This window comes from Monodon monoceros, unplaced genomic scaffold, assembly GCF_005190385.1.
Source record: "Monodon monoceros isolate NGI ecotype Baffin Bay Population unplaced genomic scaffold, NGI_Narwhal_1 Super_Scaffold_18, whole genome shotgun sequence".
Classification (NCBI taxonomy): domain Eukaryota; kingdom Metazoa; phylum Chordata; class Mammalia; order Artiodactyla; family Monodontidae; genus Monodon; species Monodon monoceros.
The window spans coordinates 56,909,434-56,932,788 of NW_021703774.1; the positions used below are offsets into that span (position 1 = coordinate 56,909,434).

The following is a 23,355-nucleotide window of genomic DNA, read 5'->3' on the forward strand; positions in this document are numbered from 1 at the left end:
TAGAGAAGTCAGTAATGGAAAGCTATAAATTCAACTCAAATTACATAATATAAAAATACAAAGTTCATCTGCATTACTAGAAGTATTACCCTCAAACAAACTCATTTAAAAATAGTATGTTCCCAACTTTTCAGAAGTTATTATGGATACAATGTTACATTTGTCCTTATCTTCTTTTATAATAGTTCTTTAAGACTAAAAATGTAGTATTTGTACTTTTGGAATTTCTGATAAATAGATAATTTAATGTGATATTCATAGATTTTTGTGACGAAACTACAATATTTATTTACACATTCACATATAGCACAATGTAGGGGTCAAGTATTAGTGACAGTAACAAACTATTGAAGTAATAAGAAAACCATCATTTTAACAATTTAAATGTTTTATGACAGGATAATTTATATCCAACATATAAAACACATATCTTAGAGGTAACTTTAAGAAAATATATCAACTTTTTTAGATAATCCAAAGTAGCAATAAGATTTTTTATATTATTTTCAGCCTGCAGAAGGGTAAATTTAATCAATGTGCCGATTAAAGAGACAATATATTAATAGTGAAATTATTTATATACCATGGTATGTGTATATCTGTGTGTGTGTGTGTGCACGTGCGCTCATGTGTATCAACTAACCAAAACTCAGGTTGTAAACTAAAGCCGTTTAAAAGGCAAATTGAAAAAAAAAGTGATGCTGGTTTAAGTTTTCTGGTTCTTTTCATAAACTACAACTTCCAAGTTGTGTTTTACAGCTCTAGTGAGATCCAAATAGATAATTCAACCTACTACTTTTGTTGGTTGTTCCTCATTCTTTTTCACATGTTAGCTTTTATGTCTCTTTACTGATTACATAAAATAGTACTCTCATTCTCAACATTTCTCCCAGAAGTTAAATGAGTTCAATTAGGTACTGAGTTCATTTTTCACTTTACTTTTCAGTATTCACCTGGTCTAAAAACACTATTAACCGTGTAGTTTTTCTTCCATCCTTTTAAATCACTTGTTTGTAAGCGTACAATGAAGGAACTGGATCAAAATCAAGGTGAACTATGCCCCCATATAAAAAATTATCATAATCTCAGATTTTCTAGAATGTTCAAATGTTATACTAAAACTAATGGATTTAAAAATTAATACTGCTTTGAAGAGGCATTTATCAGAGGTCATGGCATGATCTACAACAGAAAGTTTAGTTTACTGAATGTCAGTTGTAAAGAACAAACACTGGCACCTCATGTGGTCAGAGCAGCTGAAATGTCTTTTACAGTAGTTTCAACTTCTTGATTTGGCTGGTCTGGATCAAGAAGGGCAATGCTACTGGAGCTTTCACACTGTTCATCTACCTTTGGGGAAGCAGCCTGGTCTTGATGCTTTTTGTTCTCTTTAGCAAACCCTAAGGTCATATTCTCCCCAGAAGGCTGAAATGGCCTCTCTGAATGAACCACTTGTTTCCCTGCTTCTGCTTCTTGTTCACACAGCAGTCTCTCCACCTCCACCTCGAGCTCCAAAGTCTCCTCATCAGCGTGCACATCTAGTTGTTGCATCAACTCCTCCAACTTCTTGGCCTTGCGGAGCTCGTTTTGCTGTATGATCGTACAAAGGTGTTCAGTGAGTTGCTCTTTAAGCTCAGTCTTGCGCTGTAGATCTAGCTTTGCTGTAACATACTCTGCTTCAGCCCTGTCAAACCGCTTCCTGCAGGGACAGGTACAAAGACTGGTCCATTAGTTTTCCATTGAAGAAGACAGTCAAAGGAGGGCCTAGAAATAATAATTAAACTCCAAAATCGGGAAATATATATATATATATATATATATATATGATGAAAATATGGCTATTAATACTTTACGAACACTTATCTACACATTAGACAAAGTAGGCTATTGCTGCTGAAACTTCCACAACATGCACATTTGGACTCTCCTAACCTAAAAACATTCTTCGGCACCCATTTCCTCTTTCCAAGGCTGTGCCTGAATGAAAGCAGGCTGAAAGGTTAATTCAGTGGTGTGCTAGCTCCAGTGGGGGAGAGCCCTAATTTGTAGTGTTTATCAATTTCTGTAGTAAAAATACTATTACTATGGCCAATTTCAAGCTATCAGTGAGACATAACTGAATGCAGAATTGGGAAGAGATACACAAAATCTCTCATGAACCAGGGCAAGCCAGCTCCAGCACACAACTGGTTAAATGTATGAGAGATAAAATAATAAGAGATGGAGAAAGTAGAAAATCTATATCTTTTGATTAATGGAGTAGAAAAGGAAGAAAAATTTTGGTGGAGAAGGACATGGACAGTGGTTCAGAAATGACAGAGCACAGCCAGCCCAATGATACTAGGTGAGAGTAAGAAGTAAACACCAAGTAGAAGGGAAAACTTCAGGATACGTTTAAGCAGGGTTTCTCAACCTCAGCATTACTGACAACTTGGGCCATGTAATTCTTTGTTGTGGGGAGCTGTCCCGTACATTGCAGGATGTGCAGAGCATCACTGGCTTTCTCTCCTTAGTTGTCAGTAGCACCCACTGGTTGTGAGAACCAAAAATGTCTCCAGACATTACCAAATGTCTCCTAAGACAAAACTGCCCCCAGTTGAGAATCCCCAGGTTAAGCTGTTTTCACCCTCTCCACTCTGTAACAGACTACTGTTAGACTTCTATTAAGAAAAGTTTATTACTTTTATATATATAGAAACTCCATAGGTAGGTAATGCCAGACTTATTTGAAGTAGGGTAATTCTACGTGGGGAAGTCACTTTGCAATCTTCCTTTTCCTTTTTTTCTTCTTTTTTGCCTTTTCCATACAATGTGTTGCTTTTCTTTTTGCCCAGAAAAGAGGATGACCCCTACCTACCAACTAATTATTCTATTTAGTTACCACTAACAGTGGCGAAGGCCATGATGCCTTACCTGTTATGACTGCCTTACCTTACTCAACATAATAAATAATTTCTAATACTAGATTTATAGCAAAAAAGAAACAGGTATATCTCCTTATGCAAGATTCTCTGTCTTGGAGGGAAATATAGTGAAAAAATAAAAGGCCTTGCTTTTAGAGAACCTAGGGTTCAAAACCTGCCTTTGCCATTTACTATGTGTGTACCTCCTTTGTTGAAGGCTTTTCCTGGATGTAATGAGCAGATATTCAGTCATACTCACTCAAGTAAAAAATGGGTTTTATTGTAGGATACAAGAGGCAATCTCACAGGCATGTCATCAGAATCAAAGGCTATTGCTCATGCTAATGCTGAGAAACCACAGTTTCTCTCTTTAGGCTTTCCTATCATATTCACAGCCCAATATGGCCACCAGCTGTGCCTTGACATCAAATTCACTCCACTCAATCCCTCAGTGTTCCAATCCCAAAATTCCAGAGGGAGGGCCTGGGTAGGCTTGGCTTGACTCGTATCAGTTTAAACAGAACTCTTAGTGCCAGGCCATGCCATGCACCCCAGTTTAGTCTATGGATTAAATGTTCTGGAGTTCCCATCTTTGTTCTTATCAGGTGTGTCCCAGGCTCAATATCATGAATACAAAGCACAGCCAGGTTCCTGTGGAAGAGGCTGGAGAAAAGGCATGCAGTGACTGAAAATTCCAGTATGGTGACCAGGGGTGGTTTCTTTCTTTTTTTTTTTTTTAACATCTTTATTAGGGTATAATTGCTTTACAATGGTGTATTAGTTTCTGCTTTATAACAAAGTGAATCAGTTATACATATACATACGTTCCCATATGTCTTCCCTCTTGCGTCTCCCTCCCTCCCACTCTCCCTATCCCACCAGGGGTGGTTTCTTGAACTAAGTCTTGGTTTATCTGTAGAATGGTGATGATAATAACATCTCATAGGAGTGTTAATTAAGCATTAAATAGAATAAACAGGGCAAGTGTCTAGCCCAGTGCCTGGTAGGCATTCAAGAAACAGAACTTCTTCTTCAGAGCACCAGAATAAAAAAGCACTGTTAGTGTACCACTAAACATGTATCTAAAATTAAAATTATGTACAATTTAAGGACTTGGTGTTTATATTTGAAAACTTATTTATATTATGTTCATTTCTCATATTTCATTTTTTTACTGTCATCTAGTAAATATAAGAATGAGAACTAGATGTTTTTCAATTACCCCTATGTTAAAAGAATTGTTGTAAAGGAGCTGTGTTGGGTATCTGGATCCCTTATTTCCATACTTTATAACATATCCTGCTTATGAATGTTCTTTCATCAAGCTTAAGAGCTCTGACAACATTCTCTACAGGTATACATATCTTGTCTCTCCCCCCAGCTCAAACCTCCCTTCTCTGCAAGTCTGTGGTCTCCCTCAGCCAAAGTCAGTTAGTAAAGATTTACTGACTGGGCTCATGAATGCTGAATTGAAATTAAAATTTGCAAATCGGTCCCTAGGTTTCCAATGATCTTTCACCCTGGATAAATCACTGAAGATTCTGCATTTTTATTTATTTAAAGTCCTTCTGGCCAGAAACACGCATATATATATATTTTTTACAGAGTGATTTATGTTCAAAATATTGATTAGTTTCACAAACTGCACTATGAGTCTGGGGGTCAGGGGGATAATACCAAATCAGAGTGTGAAGACATACTTTGGAACAGAATAATAAGAGCATTATACATAACACAGTAAGACAAATTGAACTGGAAATGTAATTATAGAATTGTTTTATTATTTTAAAGGAAAGTTGAATGATTTAATGAATCTTATTTAAAGGATTCTAGAAACTGTCTCTTGGTTTTGGTTCCCCGAAATTTTTTAAAAACACCATTAACCCTTGGCATGTCATTAGGTTCCAATGAAATACTTAGTTCTTCAGTTTCTTTCCTGAGCAGTTCTATTTGTAAGGATCAACATATCATTATTTTTATCCTTTCTTAGAAGTATTCCAGAGAACAAAGAGAAAATTTACTTATATTTTGAAAAATAGACTTTAATTATATTTTGCAATTACTATATGGGTCCACTTTTATAAACCTAAGATACATTATGGGATTGTTGAAATATATTTTTTCCTATATCTTGAAACATTTTGCCATTTCATCACCCTAGGAATTATTTACTCATTACTCATCGATTATTCACATTTATGCTAAAAAATTAAAATAATAAGAAAACAGAGAATGATGGAATGACCTAAAAGGATGATACTATAATGAAATAACCATCATCGCTTAGTTTCCTTACTGTTTTGCCAAAGTATCACATCACCTTTAAATAAGGTATAAAAGAAGACTGGAAATACCAAACTTGTAATCTGCTCTTAGCTTTCACTGTTCAGATGAGAATTATTACTTTTCATTTTCTACCCAGAATGACAAAGAAAATTGACAGATGAAGACATTTTGCAGTTATTAGACAAATCAAAAGATGCATATTGTGGAGGCTAAAAAATGACCCCCCCACAAAAAAAAAAGATAGTCATTTCTTAATCCCAAGAACCTGTGAACATTTCCTTAAATGGCAAAAGATGTGACTAAAAGATTTTGAGAGGAGTCTATTCTGGACTATCCAGCTGGGCCCTAAATACAATCACATGTATCCTTTTAAGAAAAAGGCAGAGGAACTTTTGAGAGAAAACAGGAGGAATCAATGAGACTATGGAGACCCAGAACTGAGCAGTGTGGCCACAAGCCAAGGAATGTCTCCAGCCACCAGAAGAAGCTGGAAGAGGCAAGGCATGTATTCTTCCCTAGAGTCTCTGAAGGAATAATAACCCCACTGACACCCTGATTTCAGACTTCTGGTTTCCAAAAGCATAAGAGAATAAATTTTTGTTGTTTTGAGCTACCCAGTTTTTGGTAATTTGTTATGGCAGCCCTAGCAAATCAATATAAATGCAGAGACAGGCTAGATTCCAGATGGTGAAACTGACCATGTAAGTGAAATCTCAGAGTATGAGTCTTCAGAAAAACACGCCCTAGATGAATTTTCTCAAACTCAAGAATCAATGAGTGAAAAATATATTTCTGACGATAAAAAGGAAATACGTTATTCTCCTAGAGTTAATAATTTCAAGAGGAAGAATTTTATCATACAATATTTTACAAGTACCTGGACCATCCTGTGTGGCTAAAAGGATATAACGATATTCTTTTAGCTTTTTATAATGTTTGCAGTCAAACATTACTTGATATAAAATTTTTTAACAAAGGTGTTTTCCACAATCTTTTATTCTTACTTCTTTAAGTTATTCATAAAATGACTCAAAACATTTATGTATATATGTTTACACGTGTATGTGTGCATGTGCGTATGGGAGCGTCTATTAAACATCGATGGCAAATGGTGATCATTGTTTTTCCTGGTATACTGAGGGTTAAAGAAATGTTCTACAGGCAGCCACTCTAGTTTTACAAGCTGCCTGCGCAGCACATGGCAGCACTGTAATCACAGCTGTGAACAGCAGCAGCAGTGACAACTCTCTCCGCTGGGACACTCCAAGTACCATCTCCTCAGAGGTGGATACCCTGACACTGCTCTACAGAAACCAATTTTAGGATGAATTCTGGCCTATTCGTATCAAAGAACATTTTGTGGACACAGCACCATGCCAGCCACTCCAGAACTACAATGTTTTTATTAAAAAAAAAAAAATCAAGGAAATCTCCCACAGAACCACAGAAACTGCCCTGCGGATTACCTTCTAGTAGAAATCTAGACCATAATACTATATCACCAATCTATACTTTCTTAATAACCACAGATGTAAATTTAGAAAATACTGTCTTAATCTTATACATGAACAGGATACAACCCTGGTTCTAGTCTAAATTGTCAGTGGCTTCTCTTTGACTTAACTCAAGAGCTTATGATTTTAAAAATAACCTCACACATACGATAAGGATATTCACATACATCTATGTCAATACTAGTATCATGATAAACTGTCATCTTTAGCTTAAGAAGTGTAAAAATTTACCATATAAAATCTTTATACTATATAAAAATGTACTAAAATGTCATTAAAAATATTCATATACTATGGGATGTCTTCTCTTTTAACCAGAATCCCACCTTCTTTGCAGTTCTCAGAAGGCTAAAACTATGACATTTCTTATATAATTTTCAATGTACAAAGGCATCTTCAGCCTCCCCTAGGACTGAATTAAAACACGATCAAATGATTTTTCTGTGGAGATATCCAGAATAATCAGAATTATTCATTTAAGGAGCTACAAAGGCATAAAAATGTTCCTCTGGCAAACTTAAGTTACAGAGAATAAAATGTGTTAAAAATCTACGCTTAGTTTAATCTTAATAAAATCTTGGTTACCTCCTTAATGACCTTATTAATAGAAATGGAACCACCAGTTATCAGCTACTGATGGCATTAATTTACACAGTTAATTAATAAAAGCAACCCATTAGGTCTAAGAGCATATGGTCAAACAACAATTACAAAAATCACAAGGACACCACAAACCTCTTTCTTAAACAATAAACAGTGAATTAAAAAGTAAAAACCACAATCAAGCATTTCCGCTTTATTAAATTGTTACATAAACATTCTGATGCTGTGGTTTACTCTGGACTAATGCGGCACTCTGATTGATTTCTAGTGTTACAGAGAAAGATGCAAAACCGAGTCATTAACACAGCATTCCCTTGTGAAAAAAGACAATCCAGGATGATTAAAGCAATGTTGAAAGGACTGATAACCCTGAAATTGGGCTTAATTTTTTGCTTTTATCTGTTTGCAAAGCTCATGTAATTCTTTACATGTGTTAGTTTGTTTTGAGAATATGCAATGATGATTTTTTCTCTTTAAAAAAATGCCAATCATTAAAACCAAGGAAACACATGATAGCAAGCCATTTTATATAGAGTATAATTGCAAAAAAAAAAAGAAAAAACTTCAAGCTTTCAAGACAGAGTGGTATTTTCTTTCAAATACTCAAAGGTTTTAAAAAATAAACTAGATCTCCTTTCTTTGATGAAAACTGAAATGAGAAATAGGCTAGTCCCTATACCATCTCACATAATCAAAATTTCTAAAAGAGAGAGCACAGACTTGGTGTTAGAATAATATACAGAGTTCTGGGGCAAGTCATTTAGACATTTAAAGAGTCTCAAATATTAAACAGCTGATGGTTTAGCAGGAAAGACTAAAATGTAAATAAATAATGCAAGAAATGCTCTAACAGGGATATAAACAAGGTTAATGGGTAGGGCAGAGTTAAGGAAGACTTCAAAAAGGAGATACTTGATTTAGTATAAAACTGGAATAAATACAGCGCCTAATAGGGTCATTATGAGGCTTAATGATGACATATATAAATGCCCTGGCCTAGCCAGCAATAAACGTTAACTAAATTAAACTCCTTGCTCAGAGTTCCATTTCCCCAACTTACCAAGCATATGAATAGTCAAGGCTGGCCTGATCAATCCGGTTCCTGAGGATTCCAATGTCAGCTGACACCATGTCATCTAAAGCCTGTAACTCCTTCTGGATCCTCTTTAGTTTCATGGTTTCTGCCTGAGTTCTTTTAGATCTATAAAATGAGGAATATGAGTGGAAAAATAAAAACATTTTAAAATCATGTATCCATACACAATATAAGTGAAAAAAGCAAGCTACTGTATATACAATATGATTATAATGTGTAATTTTTAAGAATTAAAAAAAACCCAGAAAAACTGAGATAAAACAAATGCTGGTAACATTTTGGTATATCTCTAAAACTGCATTTGCACTTTTCCTCCTTATTAGGCCAAATTATATATTAGTACATACTTTTTTATACACAAGGAAAAAAAGTAATTAAAAAAAATACCAATAGAGAGTTCACTCATAGGCCTATATTCATTCCATAAGGATGAGAATAAGCACTAAAAGGATGTATCTGTATAGAGAACTGGATATGCTGGAATACTGAACACAGCTTTCCAAATTCCAGCCTTAAACTCTTCTTGCTAAGCCTACTTCCATTTGTCTGATACTTAGTGGACACCAAGAACAGCTGCCTACATTAAACACCATTCCTTTATAAGTCTGAGAACATCTATTTGGTTTTATTATTTTTTAAAATAATTTTTATTGGGGTATAGTTGATTTACAATGTTGTGTTACTTTCAGATATACAGCAAAGTGAATCAGTTATACATATACATATATTCACTCTTTTTTAGATTCTTTTCCCATATAGGCCATTACAGAGTATTGAGTAGAGTTCCCTGTGCCATACCGTAGGTTCTTATTAGTTATCTATTTTATATATAGTAGCGTGTATATGTCAATCGGTTTTAATTTTCTTAAGATTCATTTCCCCAAACTTCTTTGATTCCTCTTCCTTAGGAAAACTACAGGTCCTCAAAATTCTTCTTTCTGGGGCTCAAAACCAAACACTCTTTTTGTTCCTTTGTTTAGAAGCAACCTCAGCCTTCTCTCCAACCCCAAGTACATCATCTACTTAAGAAACAGAATAAACAAATACAAAAGCCAACCTTTAATCACAATTCCACTCATTTCGAAATTTCATACACATTCTCACAGGAGAATAAAACTCCCAATAAAACCACTATACTGCAACTTACATTCTCCTGATTTCTACTCCATTTTGCATTTACCCTTATTTTCTGCCTACAAAAGTTAACCACGTGATCTTTTTACTTCAAGTGATTCACTATCCATTTAGTAATAATCTAATCAGGTTATATTTCCTTACACTTCTGTATACAGTAATACTTTCTGTCTTAAATCAAAAGCACGTAGAGAAGAGTAAGTGCTGAGCCTGTAAATCTTTTTGTAAAGTCCCGAGTAAACAGCCTCCCCAACCTCTTCCAAACTGAAGACTACTAAAATGCTTTTCAATAATCATGTTTCAATAATCACATTGTTTTTCTTCTTGAAACATAAGTTCAGTAAGTTGAGTATTTCCTATGCTTCATGAAAGATCAAGGTGTACCAGTAAGAAAAAAAAAATCATTATTTTCAAATACATACATCCCTTTGGCAAATAAAATCCTGAATTACTCTTATACCCACGTGCCTTTCTCTCCATCCCTATTCCTTCCTCTCCCCCTGACACATACACCAGCTTTAATGAGTAACAGTTGTGCCAGACTTTTCTGGAGATCTAAAAAGAAAATGCCTCTGAATACTTGCTTGCACTTAGTTCTCACTATTGTCAATCATTGCTTTATTGACTGAGCTTGGTTTCCTAAGGCCACAGCACACTAGAAACTACAAAGAGGGAAGAGTGGGTGAGGGATGGGAAAAGTGGCTCAAATAGGAATGTTGTTGTTCAAGGCTTGTACAGTGCAGTAAAGGAAAAGGGATCGCTGACAAGCTCACTCTGGAAGGTGAGAGAAAAACTGAATTTTATACAGTATGGGACAATGCTCATAATGGTGACCCACAGTCAAGGATAAAAAGTTAAATTGTATCATGTATCTTTTATCAGTGGGGGCAGGATACATTATTTAAGAAAAATGGCCATAGGAAATACAATTAGGATTTGTGGGTGTATAAGTCACTTATGTGGAATAATCTTATTCCTCTACATGTCAGATGATTAAGGCCTATATGAAAATTAAAACCTGCATTTGTGGCTAATTTACTTATGTTGATAGCTATTTACTGCTCCTTTATGAATGTGTAGATGGTTAAAACTAAAAACACTGATGATGGTCCTTAAGTTTTAATTGTCCCTGTATTTATAAATACATTATAATCTATGCTTAAAAAGCCCTCCTTAATAAATTAAGACTGTAATTTCAGTATCATTTGTAAAGCATAATTTGTTTAGTAGGTCTTAAAAGTAATGGTTGTAGAGAAAACGCCATTTATTAGAACAGACATAGGAAAATAAATATAAAACATGACAAAACTAATTACAGATTACAAACAAGCTCTCCTGGTTCAGGTGCCTCACCTTTCTGCAATAGCTTTAGCCAAAAGAGCTTTCTTTCGTTTATTTTTCTCTTCCATTAGCCGTTGTTCTTGTTGGAGGACTTCCCAACGAGATTTTTCTTGCCTAGGGAGCAAAAGTATAAAAATGAGTTTCTGAAACCCTGCTCCACCTTACCAGTCTTAGTTCCTAAGTATAAAATTGAATCAACCAGATGATATATATTTTCTTTCAAAAGTCCTCTTAGGGCTTCCCTGGTGGCACAGTGGTTGAGAGTCTGCCTGCCGAAGCAGGGGACACGGGTTTGTGCCCCAGTCCGGGAAGATCCCACATGCCGTGGAGCAGCTAGGCCCGTGAGCCATGGCCACTGAGCCTGCATGTCCGGAGCCTGTGCTCCGCAATGGGAGAGGCCACGACGGTGAGAGGCCCGCGTACCGCAAAAAAAAAAAAGTCCTCTTAAAAGGAACCCGTCTGTAGCTCATTATTTTGTTCTAATAGGAACAAAGACTACGGTTTGAAGTAAAGAAGGCTTATATAAATTGGCCCTTTGAAATCCATTATACATATATAACCTAGGAACCCAAACTGGAAGCCAGAGTACTATGGCATTTTTTTGGAGTACAAAGAAACTTGTTTAAGTTAATCATGTGTTATATGCAAAATAGAAAGCAAAATAAGTTGTTCTGTAACTAATTTCATATCTTTTATAGTTTTCTATAATACACATCTTCACCATGTAATAACCCTTAGCACAGTAACCAATGTTTACTTCATACATTCTCTTACAATTTGCTCACTTCTTTCTAGCTCTTAAACATTTTAAACAGAGTGAAACACTATGAACTAAGACTTGAATGTTGGGCTAAAGAAAAACTCCAAAGATCTGAAAACATGAATTGTCTTCCCATCTTTCCAATTCTAAAAGAAATATATTAAAATTTCCTGTAAATTCATGAACTTAATGTCAACTCAAATTAAACAAGGTAATGACAAAGCTATTTGCTCCTATTACTGTCATTTCTCACAGCCATTATATCAAAAATCTCTATTCCCAGACCTAGTAACCACTTGCAAAATTATCCTTTTCTCTCCATTCCTACAGCCTCCACCTTAGTGCTGGCATTGGTCCTTTCTCATTTTTACTACCTGCAGGTACCTCCTCCCCAGATACCTTAGTTCCAGCTCACCCAGCACCCAAATGGTGTGCAACAGTGACACCTGGATTTTCTCTAACCATTATTTTTATCAGGGCATCTCTCCTTCAGGGGTCTTGGTGGGATATTACAGCATCAAGGAACTCACTAGGCAGGCATCTTCTGCTTCCAAGTCCTTCTTCACTTCCTTAATTCTCTATTTTCTGGCTTATCTTGTGCCTCTTTCAGAAAAGTGAAATGTCATCTCTGACCTTCTCTAGTATATACTTTTCCTTTCCCCCTCTTAGAGCCTCAGAATTTCTCCGTTTTAACAACAGTTCCTGAGATTACATGTCTTCTATGAATATTTTCTCAAGTACCTAAAAAGAGAATAATTTTCCTAATGACATTCAGTCTAAATTCTCCAGCTCAATTTACACACCCCCGCAACAACTTGTCTCAGGACTTTGCTGGTAAACTACACTTAAGACATTAAAAGTATGCACTTGTTTAATTTGGGTCTCATACTTCATGTGGCTTTCTGTCTCTTCTCAAAATGATTTCTTGGCTGTAAACCCCTGGTGGGCAGGAAACACTTAAAACTCAGTACAGAATCTGGATTAGCAGAGATTGGAAAAATAGGTGAGATTAGAAAAAACATAAGACACTTTGAAAAAGAAAGACTCAGAAAATGGAAAAAAGAAACAAATACCATTCTTTCTTCCCTGTGAGTGATAAATCAGGAGGAAATAAAGAGTGGATATTCAAACATAAACTATATAATAAAAAAAAATTCTGATTATAAGAATTCACAAGTCATAGAATGGTAATTTCCACAAAAATGTGGCTAAACCAAATTCTGCAGGTGGTTTCTAACACAAACACATTAAATAAAGAAATCTAATGATGCAGCTGAATTATTTAATTAGTCCTCTCAATTTCCAATACTCTTTCCTTTGACCATCCCTTCACGTCTCTTCAGAAGTACCCTTTTCTGGGCCAATGGAGATGCAATCTGGAAGTTGAAAGAATGGGTTCAATTTGGGGAGGAGTACCATGCATATACGAACTGGTTCTGGTGAGTGTAAAGGGCATAGACTCTGGATCCAGAGAGTCCTGTATGTGAACCCCAACTCTGCTACTTATTAGTGGTGTATTCACTTTGGGAATACAGTATCTTTGAGTCCAAGATATCTCATCTATAAAGTGAAAATAATGAACATGCATTGTAAGACTATTGTAAAGACTAAATAACATAAAACATAAGAAGTGCGTAACACTGCTACTTATATTTAGGTGGTAGCTATTTTTCAATAGTTTATTCATTACATTTCTACGTTAGAATATAAAACAAACAAAATGCATTTCTTCAAAGCCCAATGGGAAAAACACGTTAAAATGGAAAAAAGTCTCATGGATATACAGACTTACTAACAATTCCACTTTCTTTTTTTCCAATTTGCAATCTGGTTTTGGAGGTAGAACCTCAGCATTTTTGTGACCTTCAAGGGAATTCTTAAGTCCTAGTTCCCCTGGTTGACTTTCAATACCCTGTGGTTTTCCATCACCAATAGGAGAGGTGAGTGTGGGGGCAATGGGGGGAGAAGAACATGGTCTTTGAGTATTAAATCTTTGTTTTGGTGCAGAAAGCAGCTGCTCTGGAGGTAATGAGGTTGATCCATCTTGAAGTCCAAGTTTTTGGCTTTGCTCTTGAAGGGCTTTTTCTCGCTGAAGTTGTTGTCGACTTTTCTTCACAGGGAGAAGACGCCGCTGTGGTTCAAATGGATCTATATAAAAAAGAGAATGGAGAAAAATTCCTTTGTGTGAGCAGCAAATAATTATAATTTCTCTAAGAAAATAAAGCATTAACATTAAACTCTGATAATTTTGCAGGGTTTTTCTCACTTTCTCTTTCTTAAAATCCCAGAGAAAAACAGCCATCTTCTTGCAGAGTTTTGACAGTTCTCCGATCATACCGTTAATATTTAACAAAAACTTCCTTAGTTCTCAATTATCTTTGAGGAAGTCCATTTGTCTGTGAGTTAGGCCTTAGAATACAAAGCAAGGTTTCAACTTGATTTGCTAACTGCCAAAAGAATCTAATATGACCAAAGTAGGTAGACAAATGAATTCTCTGATATGTCTTAAATTTGATTTATGGTTCTGTCTGTTCTTCTGAAATAAAACGGTGGTTGTTTTCAAATAGGCTTTACCTTTCTTAAATTTTAACAGATCTTAGGGTAATTTGATACATAGGTAGACATGATACACAAAGTAGAGCTGAATGAAGTCTCTTAATTTTAGGAATGCTAGTTAACTCTAAATTGTTTTCTTTCATCTTCCAAACAGTCCAGGGCTGTGTTCCCCAGAGTGTAGTTAGCCTTTAATCAATGTATGCAAGTTAATTTTAATAGCAGCCTGAGCAAAGCAATAGAGGAAGATAAAACAATTGGGAGAAATTTTTTTTAAAAGCATTACGAACTAAATGATAACACTTCTATTGTACTTTCTGAATTGTCCATACCAGTGTTAACCTTGTAGGTCAGACAACTGGAGAATCTTGACTCACATTCATACTATACTACATAAGATCTGTAAGAGATATTCTTTACAAAATGCCTGAGAAATGAAACTATGATAAGTTCTAATAAATGAACTAAGTGTGTTTTTTAAATCCTGCATATTGACCTTTGAAACAACATAAGCTTAATATTTAAATTTCCCAAAGGAGAGTTAAAAGCTTTGGAGTCAAAGTTCTGGTGTTGCTTTTCTCCACACCTCAGTAACCTTAGGCAAGTCAATTAATTATTCCATACCTCAGTTTCTTCATCTGTCAAACTGGTTGAAAATTTACTTGCTCTACTTATCTCATGGAGTTGGTGTAAGAATTAAAGAAAATATTTTCAAAGACATACAATCAAAAGTAAAATGTTATTGCTGACTTTAGACAGAAACACAAAGTAGAGTCCTACATCTTGCAACAGAAACTTATTCTTGGCTACTGATCTTTATTCACACCAACAGAAAATGTCACTGAGCCTGCTTACCTTTCAGTTACACTTGCTAGCTGAATTATTAATATCCCTCTGAAAGTCAGTAATGCAGCTTCCATTTTATTTTGCATTTTCACAGAACCTACCTATGAGATTAAAAATGCTAACTTTTAAACTCCCAAACAACAAATCAGGTCACTTAAGGATTAAACATATGACAAAAAACCTCTTGGAACTAATAAGTCATTATAGCAAGGTTACAGAATACAAGATTAATATACAAAAATCAATTACTTTCCTAGCAGCAATGAACAAGTGGAATTTGATATAAAAAACACCGTAACATTTACATTAGCACTCAAAAAAAAAGAATTACTTAGGTATAAATCTAACAAAATATGTACAAGATCTGTGAGGAAAACTACAAAACTCGAATGAAATCAGGGAACTAAATAAATGGAGAGATATCCCATATTCATTGGTAAGAAGACTCAGCACTGTCAAGATGTCAATGTCAGTTCATCCTAACTTGATCTATAGATTCACCACAATACCAATCAAAATCCCAGCAAGTTATTTTATGGATATTGACAAAATGATTCTCAAGTTTATACAGAGAGGCAAAAGACCCAAAATAACCAACATAATATTGAAGAACAAAGCTGGACTGGCACTACTTGACATTAATGCTTACTATAAAGCTACAGTGGGTATCAGCAGAAGAATAGAATAGGGATCAATGGAATAGAACAGAGAGCCCAGAGCCCATATTAATACAGTCAACTGCCTATTGCAAGGGTGCAAAGGCAATACAATGGAATAAAAATATTCTTTTCAACAACTGGGCTGGAACAACTGGACATCCTCAAGCAAAAAATAAATAAATCTAGACACAGACCTTATGCCTTTCACTCAAAATGGATTATAGACCTAATGCAAAACTCCAAACTATAAAACTCCTAGAAGACAACACAGGAGAAAACCTAGATGATCTCAGGCACAGCAATGACTTTTTAGATATAACACCAAAAGGCACTATTCATAAAAGAGATAACTGATAAACTGAATGTCATTAAAATTAAAAACTTCTGCTCTGTGGAAGACAATGTCAAAGGAATGAGAAGACAAGTCACAAACTGGGAGAAAACATTTGCAACAGACACATCTGATAAAAAAGGACTGTTATCTAAAATATACAAAGAACTCTAAAAACTCAATAGCAAGAAAACAACCTGATTAAAAAATGGGCCAAAGACCTTTAACAGACACCTTGTCACCAAAGAAGATATACATACAGCAAATATGCATATGAAAAGATTCCAAATCACATGCCATCAGGGAAATGCAAATTAAAACAAGATACCACTACACAACTATTAGAATGGCCAAAAATCTGTAACACCGACAACACCAAATGCTGGTGAGGTTGTGGAGCAACCAGAACTCTTTCGTTGTTGGTGGGAATGCAAATGGTAGTCACTTTGGAAGACAGTTTGGTGGTTTCTCACAAAACTAAACATACTCGGGCTTCCCTGGTGGCGCAGTGGTTGAGAGTCCGCCTGCCGATGCAGGGGACACGGGTTTGTGCCCCGGTCCGGGAAGATCCCACATGCCGCGGAGCGGCTGGGCCCGTGAGCCATGGCCGCTGAGCCTGCGCATCCGGAGCCTGTGCTCCGCAACGGGAGAGGCCACAACAGTGAGAGGCCCGCATACCGGAAAAAAAAAAAAAAAACTAAACATACTCTTACCATAGGATATAGCAATGGTGCTCACTGGTATTTTATTTTATTTTATTATTTTATTATTTTTTTTTCGGAGGTATGCGGGCCTCTCACTGTTGTGGCCTCTCCCGTTGCGGAGCACAGGCTCCGGATGCGCAGGCTCAGCGGCCATGGCTCACGGGCCCAGCCGCTCCGCGGCATGTGGGATCTTCCCGGACCGGGGCACAAACCCGTGTCCCCTGCATCGGCAGGCGGACTCTCAACCACTGCGCCACCAGGGAAGCCCCTCATTGGTATTTTAAAGGCAATAAAAACTCATGTCCACATGAAAACCTGAACATGGATGTTTACAGAAACTTTACTCATAATTGCCAAAACCTGGAAGCAACCAAGATGTCCTTCAGTAGGTGAATGGATAAACTGTGGTACACACAGACAATGGAATATTATTCAATGCTAAAAATAAAAGAAATAAGCTGTCAAGCCACATAGAGCATGGAGGAACCTTAACTGCATACTACTAAGTGAGAGAAAACAATCTGAAAAGGCTATATACTGTATGATTCCAACTACATGACGTTCTGGAAAAGGCAAAACTATGGAAACAGTAAAAAGATCAGTGACTGCTAAGGATTGAGGAGAGAAGGGATGAATAGGCAGAGAAAAGAGGATGTTTAGGGCAGTGAAAATACTCCGTATACTATGACAGATACATGACATTATGCATTTGTCCAAACCCATAGCATGTACAACACCAAGAGTGAACCTTAACGTAAAGTATAGACTTAGGTGATAATGATGGGTCAATGTAGGTTACAATGAATGTGCCACTCTGGTGGAAGATGTTGATAATGGGGGTGGCTGTGTACACGTGGGGGCAGGGAGTAAATGGGAAACCTCTGTATCTTCCTCATAATTTTGCCATGAACCTAAAACTGCTCTTAAAAAAAATTAGGTTTTTAGGAAGAACTGGAAAAAAAAGGAACATACTGTTTTACATACTTATATTGGGGGCTGCAAGTATCCAGAAGACTGTGGTAAACTGGGAGCACAAGCACAGTTTAAAGGGGGCAATCCACAGCCACCTCTAGCCATTAAAAATGGCAGCTGTCACTAAAAAATTTAGGTCAGTGTTATCAGACATTTTGATTTTTCACCAGAAAAATTCAGATTTTTATGTAAAATATAGGGAATTGCATCAATCAAGAAAATCTAGGTTATGCTGTAGAGGCAAAGAACCCTGGAATCTTTGTGGTTTTAAACAACAAAGGTTTATTTCTCATTAATGCCACGTGCCAACTGAAGGCCAGCAGCATCTTTCTGCTAATCAGTCTCTTAGGGCACCAGGCCGACTGCACAGCCATTTAGTGTTGCTAGCCCCCATGGCAGGTGAGAAGAGAGCTCAGGAAGGTCCTGGTTCAGCAATTAATTGCTCTGACCCAGGAGTGACATAACACTTCTGCTCACAATTCAATGCTGAACTAGCACTTGGTCTGATCCAAAAACAACGGCAATAGGAATATACTGGGAAGAGAAGTGAACTAGAAGTATTTTCACCACTATTAATTTAAAAAGAAATTTAAAGATTAGATAATCCAAAAAAGGAAAAATAGAAAGACAAACACATTTCTGGGTTAAATCAATCCAAGAGGCTGAGTTTAAGCTCTACTTTCTCCTACCAAGACAACCATCATTTGAATCATGTGTTGATCATTCCCTTCCTTTGCTTTTTATGTCATACTGCATCTACAAATATTTCTTTAAAATTTTATTTTGTTTTAACTTTATATAAAGGGTGTCATGGTGGATGTAATCTTCTTTAACTTAATATGATATTGCCAATATTCATCCATATTGTTCATGTTGCTTTAGCCATTCAATTTTAATGCTAATTTAATTTTAATGTCTCCTCTTGTATAGGTACAAGAATTTACCTTAGATACCATCTAAGAACTGTTGTGTCATAAAGTATAACTTTAGGAGAAACGTCAAGTTGCTTTCCAAAGTGCACTCCCTCTGGCAACGTATAAGATCCTGTGGATGCACTTTCTCTTCAATATATAATAGTATCAGACTTTGATTTTTGTCAATCAAATGGGTATGAAGTAGTATCTCACTGTGGTCCTGATTTGTAATTCTGATTGTTGATGGTGATAAGCATCTCTTCATATTTCCTTTACTAAGAAATATATATTCATATCTTTTGTTGATTTTTCTTTTGGCTTGTTTGTATTCTTCATATGTCAGCAGCAATTGGAAAATATAATTAAAGAGAAGATATTTCAATACTAGAAATTATCAAGTATCTAGGAACAAATCTAGCAAGAGGGTGTTCAAAGCCTCTACAGGAAAAATTCTAAAATTTTATGAGAAGATATTAAAGAAGACCTAAATAAATGAAGACACATACTGTGTTAGTGGTAGTGTTCACAATGTGAAAATGTGAAACCTCCCCAAATTGATCTAAAGACTCAATGCAATTCCAATAAAAATTTCAACTGGGTTTTCCATGAAATTTGGTAAAATCACAAAATTTTTATATGAAGGGGTAAAAGTTCAAGAATAGCAAGGAAACTTCCAAAGAAAAAGAACAAGGGGACTAGACTACTAGCTATCAGGAATATTGCAAAACTTTAAAACACTGTGTTATCAGTGCAGGAATAGATAAGTGACCAATGGATTAGAATAAAGAACAGAGAAACAAGCTCATACATGTTTGAAGCACTGGTATACAACAGAGGTAGCACAGCAGATCAACAACAAAAGGTGGGATCTCTTCAATAAATGAACCCGGGAGAAAACTGGTTATCTATATGGAAAAGATGAAATCAGATCTATCCTTCATACCATATAAAAACAAACAAAACACTCACCAAATGGATTAAGGACTTAAATGTCAAATCAACACTTTAAAACACATCAGAAACGCATTTCTTTATGCAATGTTTTGAATCTGCTACAGCTTATAATAAAAACGATTTTTACAAATTTTTAATTGAAAATAGGGATTAATATCTTTTAGAACTTATAGTAGGGTGCTAATTTCTTAAAATACAGAAAACATTGACTATAAAAGAAGAACTAACAAATCTGTCCATATTAAAATTAAATACTTTCTTCATTAAAAGATAAAAGTTAAAAGATAAATTACACATTGTGAGAAGATATTCATAATTTAACTGGCAAAGAACTAGTATCTAGAAAAAAGAACTCAGGACTTCCCTTGGGACACAGTGGTTAAGAATCTGCCTGCCAATGCAGGGGACATAGGTTCGATCCCTGGCCCAGGAAGATCCCACATGCCATGGAACAACTAAGATAGTGTGCCACAACTACTGAGCCTGCTATCCACAACTAGAGAGCTGCATGCCACCACTACTGAGCCCATGTGCTGCAACTACTGAATCCTGCACACCCAGAGCCCGTGCTCTGCAACAAGAGAAGCCACCACAATGAGAAGCCCGTGCACCACGATGAAGAGTAGGCCCTGCTTGCCACAACTAGAGGAAGCCCGCACACAGCAACGAAGACCCGATGCAGCCAAAAATAAATAAAATTAAAAAAAAAAGAACTCGTGAATATTTTTTTAATTAGAAATTGACAGCACTGTTTATTTACAATTTTTTTCATTACAAAATAAACTATACATTAAATAATATGTATGTCTCTGTTACATATACACATCCAACTTGTACGAAGTATAAAAACTCATAACACAGTTTTATAAAACATGACTACAGTAGACGTAACTGATGTTCAAGGACTGACACATTACCCCTCTTTTGGAACACACAAGATAATTTTACTTCCTGTCCTCCAAGTCATATGACTTACTTTTGCTAAATGAAACATAAGTAGGAGTGACACATTCCCAATGCTCAATTCTCAATCTTCTCCTGCCATGGTGAACTCCTATGACAATAGCAAATCATGGTGTGTAGTGACCATGTCAACCCATGGAAGACATGAAACTAGAGTGGAAAAGAGATCTTTATTATTTCAAACAACTGATACTTTAGGGATATGTGTTACTGCAGCTTAAATTGGCTTAACCTGATTTCATAATTTTCAGTACTTCTGAAAGTGTATTTGCCCCTTCTTGTTCATATTCCCTTGCCTTCCCACCACCCTGAATTTTGTGTTTCATTCCTTTGATTTTCTTTATATATTTCCTATATTCCTAAAAGAATATACCGGCTTTGTATGATTTTGAACTTCTATACACGGTATCAGACTGTATATATTCTTCTGCAATTTGTTCTTTTCATATATTAAGTTTATGAAATTTATACATGTTAATACATGTGACTATAGTTCATATATTCCCACTAGCTGTATAGTAGCCCAGTGGATGATTATACCACAATTTATTTATCCACTCCCTTGTTAATGAACACTTGGGTTGTTTCCAGCTTTTTAATATTATAAACAATATAAACAAGATTATTAAGAACTTTTTGACTTTCCCAAATGCCCATATGGGTTTCTCTAGAGTAGTCTTGTCTTTATTTTTGCTGGCAACCAACCCCATCTTCATAGATTATTTAAATATATATATATATATAATTTTATTTTTGCGGTACGCGAGCCTCTCACTGTTGTGGCCTCTCCCGTTGCGGAGCACAGGCTCCGGACGCGCAGGCTCAGCGGCCATGGCTCACGGGCCCAGCCGCTCCGCGGCATGTGGGATCTTCTCGGACCGGGGCACGAACCTGCGTCCCCTGCATCGGCAGGCGGACTCTCGACCACTGCGCCACCAGGGAAGCCCTAAATATATTTTTAAGGCTGGAGAACAGCTGGAAGGAGCCTTAAAAATTAAAGATTCAGCTGTTCTAGTCTTATAAATAAGAACTTCAAGACAAAAAGATTTAGAGGCAGAGCTGGGAGATCTTCTATATACCAATCAGCGTTTGGCTATGAGTATACAAAGATGCTGAGATGTTTTCTTAAGATGATCAAAGACTAGTGGGTTGACGTCTATGCTCTAACCTCTCACTGAAATGATAGGTCTTTAAGTTAAGGTCCTTAACGTACGAAACGTTACTTCCACATAATGAACCCAATGTTTAATTTAGTCTTCTACATTAAGTCTTCTTTCCCCTGGCAAACTCACCTCTGCTAACACATAATCTCTGTGAAATTTTGCCAAGCTCCACCCAACCACCAGCACAGTAAAGTTCCTGCTAATTCTGTAGCAAGCTCTTGTACAACATCTACTATCACATTATATTATAGTTTGTATCCTCATTAGACTATAAGCTCTTTGAAGGCAGGGATGAGGCCTTGTTCATATCAGCATCCCTAATTGCAGAAGCTGATACCCATAACTTCTGGTCAGACCAGAAGCAGGGGTACTAGTACTCCATACATCTGAACATGGGAATGTCAGTTAATTACAAACTGTAGTGTAACTTTTATGATTTAGTTTTAAAAGGTCTCCGGACCAGTCAAAATTTCCTCGATCTACATAATCTACTCTGGCCTTACATTACAAATTTACTTCCTTTTCCACTTGTCAGCCCTAGATTATTTTCACAACCATGCTAAAAATGCACAAGCTTACCTGAGAAAACATCCAGTTTTCTCACATACTCTAATTAAAGGCATGGCAGAGCTTATTTAATTTTCTCCCAGAATGTATAAGTTATGGCACCAAGAATGGTGTAAGCTCACAGAAGAGGTGTGCACTACCAGGATCACTGTACAGAACTTTACGAAATTTCAACCACAATCAAAGCACCGTTTATATTACCAAGAGTTTCTCACAAAGTATCAGCAAACTTAATTTCTTCATTGAAAGATAACAAAATAGTACAAGTCCATTCAATGATTACGTTATAAAGCTGGAGAAGAAAGCACAAAATTTTAGCTTACACTAAAGACAGTAGATATGGATGGATGGATGGACAGAGGCATAGATAGGTAGCTAGATATTTCACATCTATCTTCTCAAAGACCCTTTTGGTTTGCTGACTCTCAAGAGTTGGAAAGAACTGCAAAAATCACCTGGCAAGTGAAAGCAAGACTCCAGATGTCTTATGAAAAGCACCAACTTTTTGTATTTATTCAGACCCCTGTGATCCTTTTTCCCAATCATTGCCTGCTTCTATAAATTCATCACAAACCTAATATGGTGTGTGGCCCTTCTCCTTCCTTTACTCAGACCCCAACCCTCCAACCACTGATCTATGCAGCAATCCCCCTAATAGGTCACTTCCTCTCCCAAGTCCCCTTCCTTTCACCGGAAAAAGTCAAATCCCTGAAATAAATGCCTGAAGTCTCTTTTCTAAAAGTAGACCCCAGTCCTCTGTGCCTGCCCCCCTCCCCCAGCCGTGGCTCCAAGTACATCCACCTCTGGCGCCCTCTCAAGCCTCTCCTCCCACTTATAGCTCCTTCCCCTAACACAGATAACCCTTTTCCCCGCCCCCTTCCCCTCAAAAACTGCAACCCTGCCCCTCCCCCTTAACAGACCCAAGAATTAAATCTGTGCAGACCCGTCCCTTTACCTTTAGTCTGCTTTAGTCGCCTCAGCTCCTCCTCAGAGAAGCCAGCCCAACCCCGCGCCATCCGCCTCGACTTGCCAGCACGCCCAGAACCCCCAAGCCTCATAACCCCAATTGCCAACACAGCTACCCAGGCACAT

The 23,355-nt window shown here is 36.6% G+C and overlaps 1 protein-coding gene across 1 annotated transcript; it reads right to left on the reverse strand.

Moving 5' to 3' along the window:
* On the reverse strand, positions 1-23,355 carry GORAB (golgin, RAB6 interacting). Its single transcript, XM_029231213.1, is given in 6 exon segments — positions 1-1,699; positions 8,367-8,507; positions 10,890-10,991; positions 13,434-13,785; positions 23,219-23,309; positions 23,311-23,355. Coding segments are annotated over 6 exon segments (1,191 nt in total). The 3' UTR covers positions 1-1,239.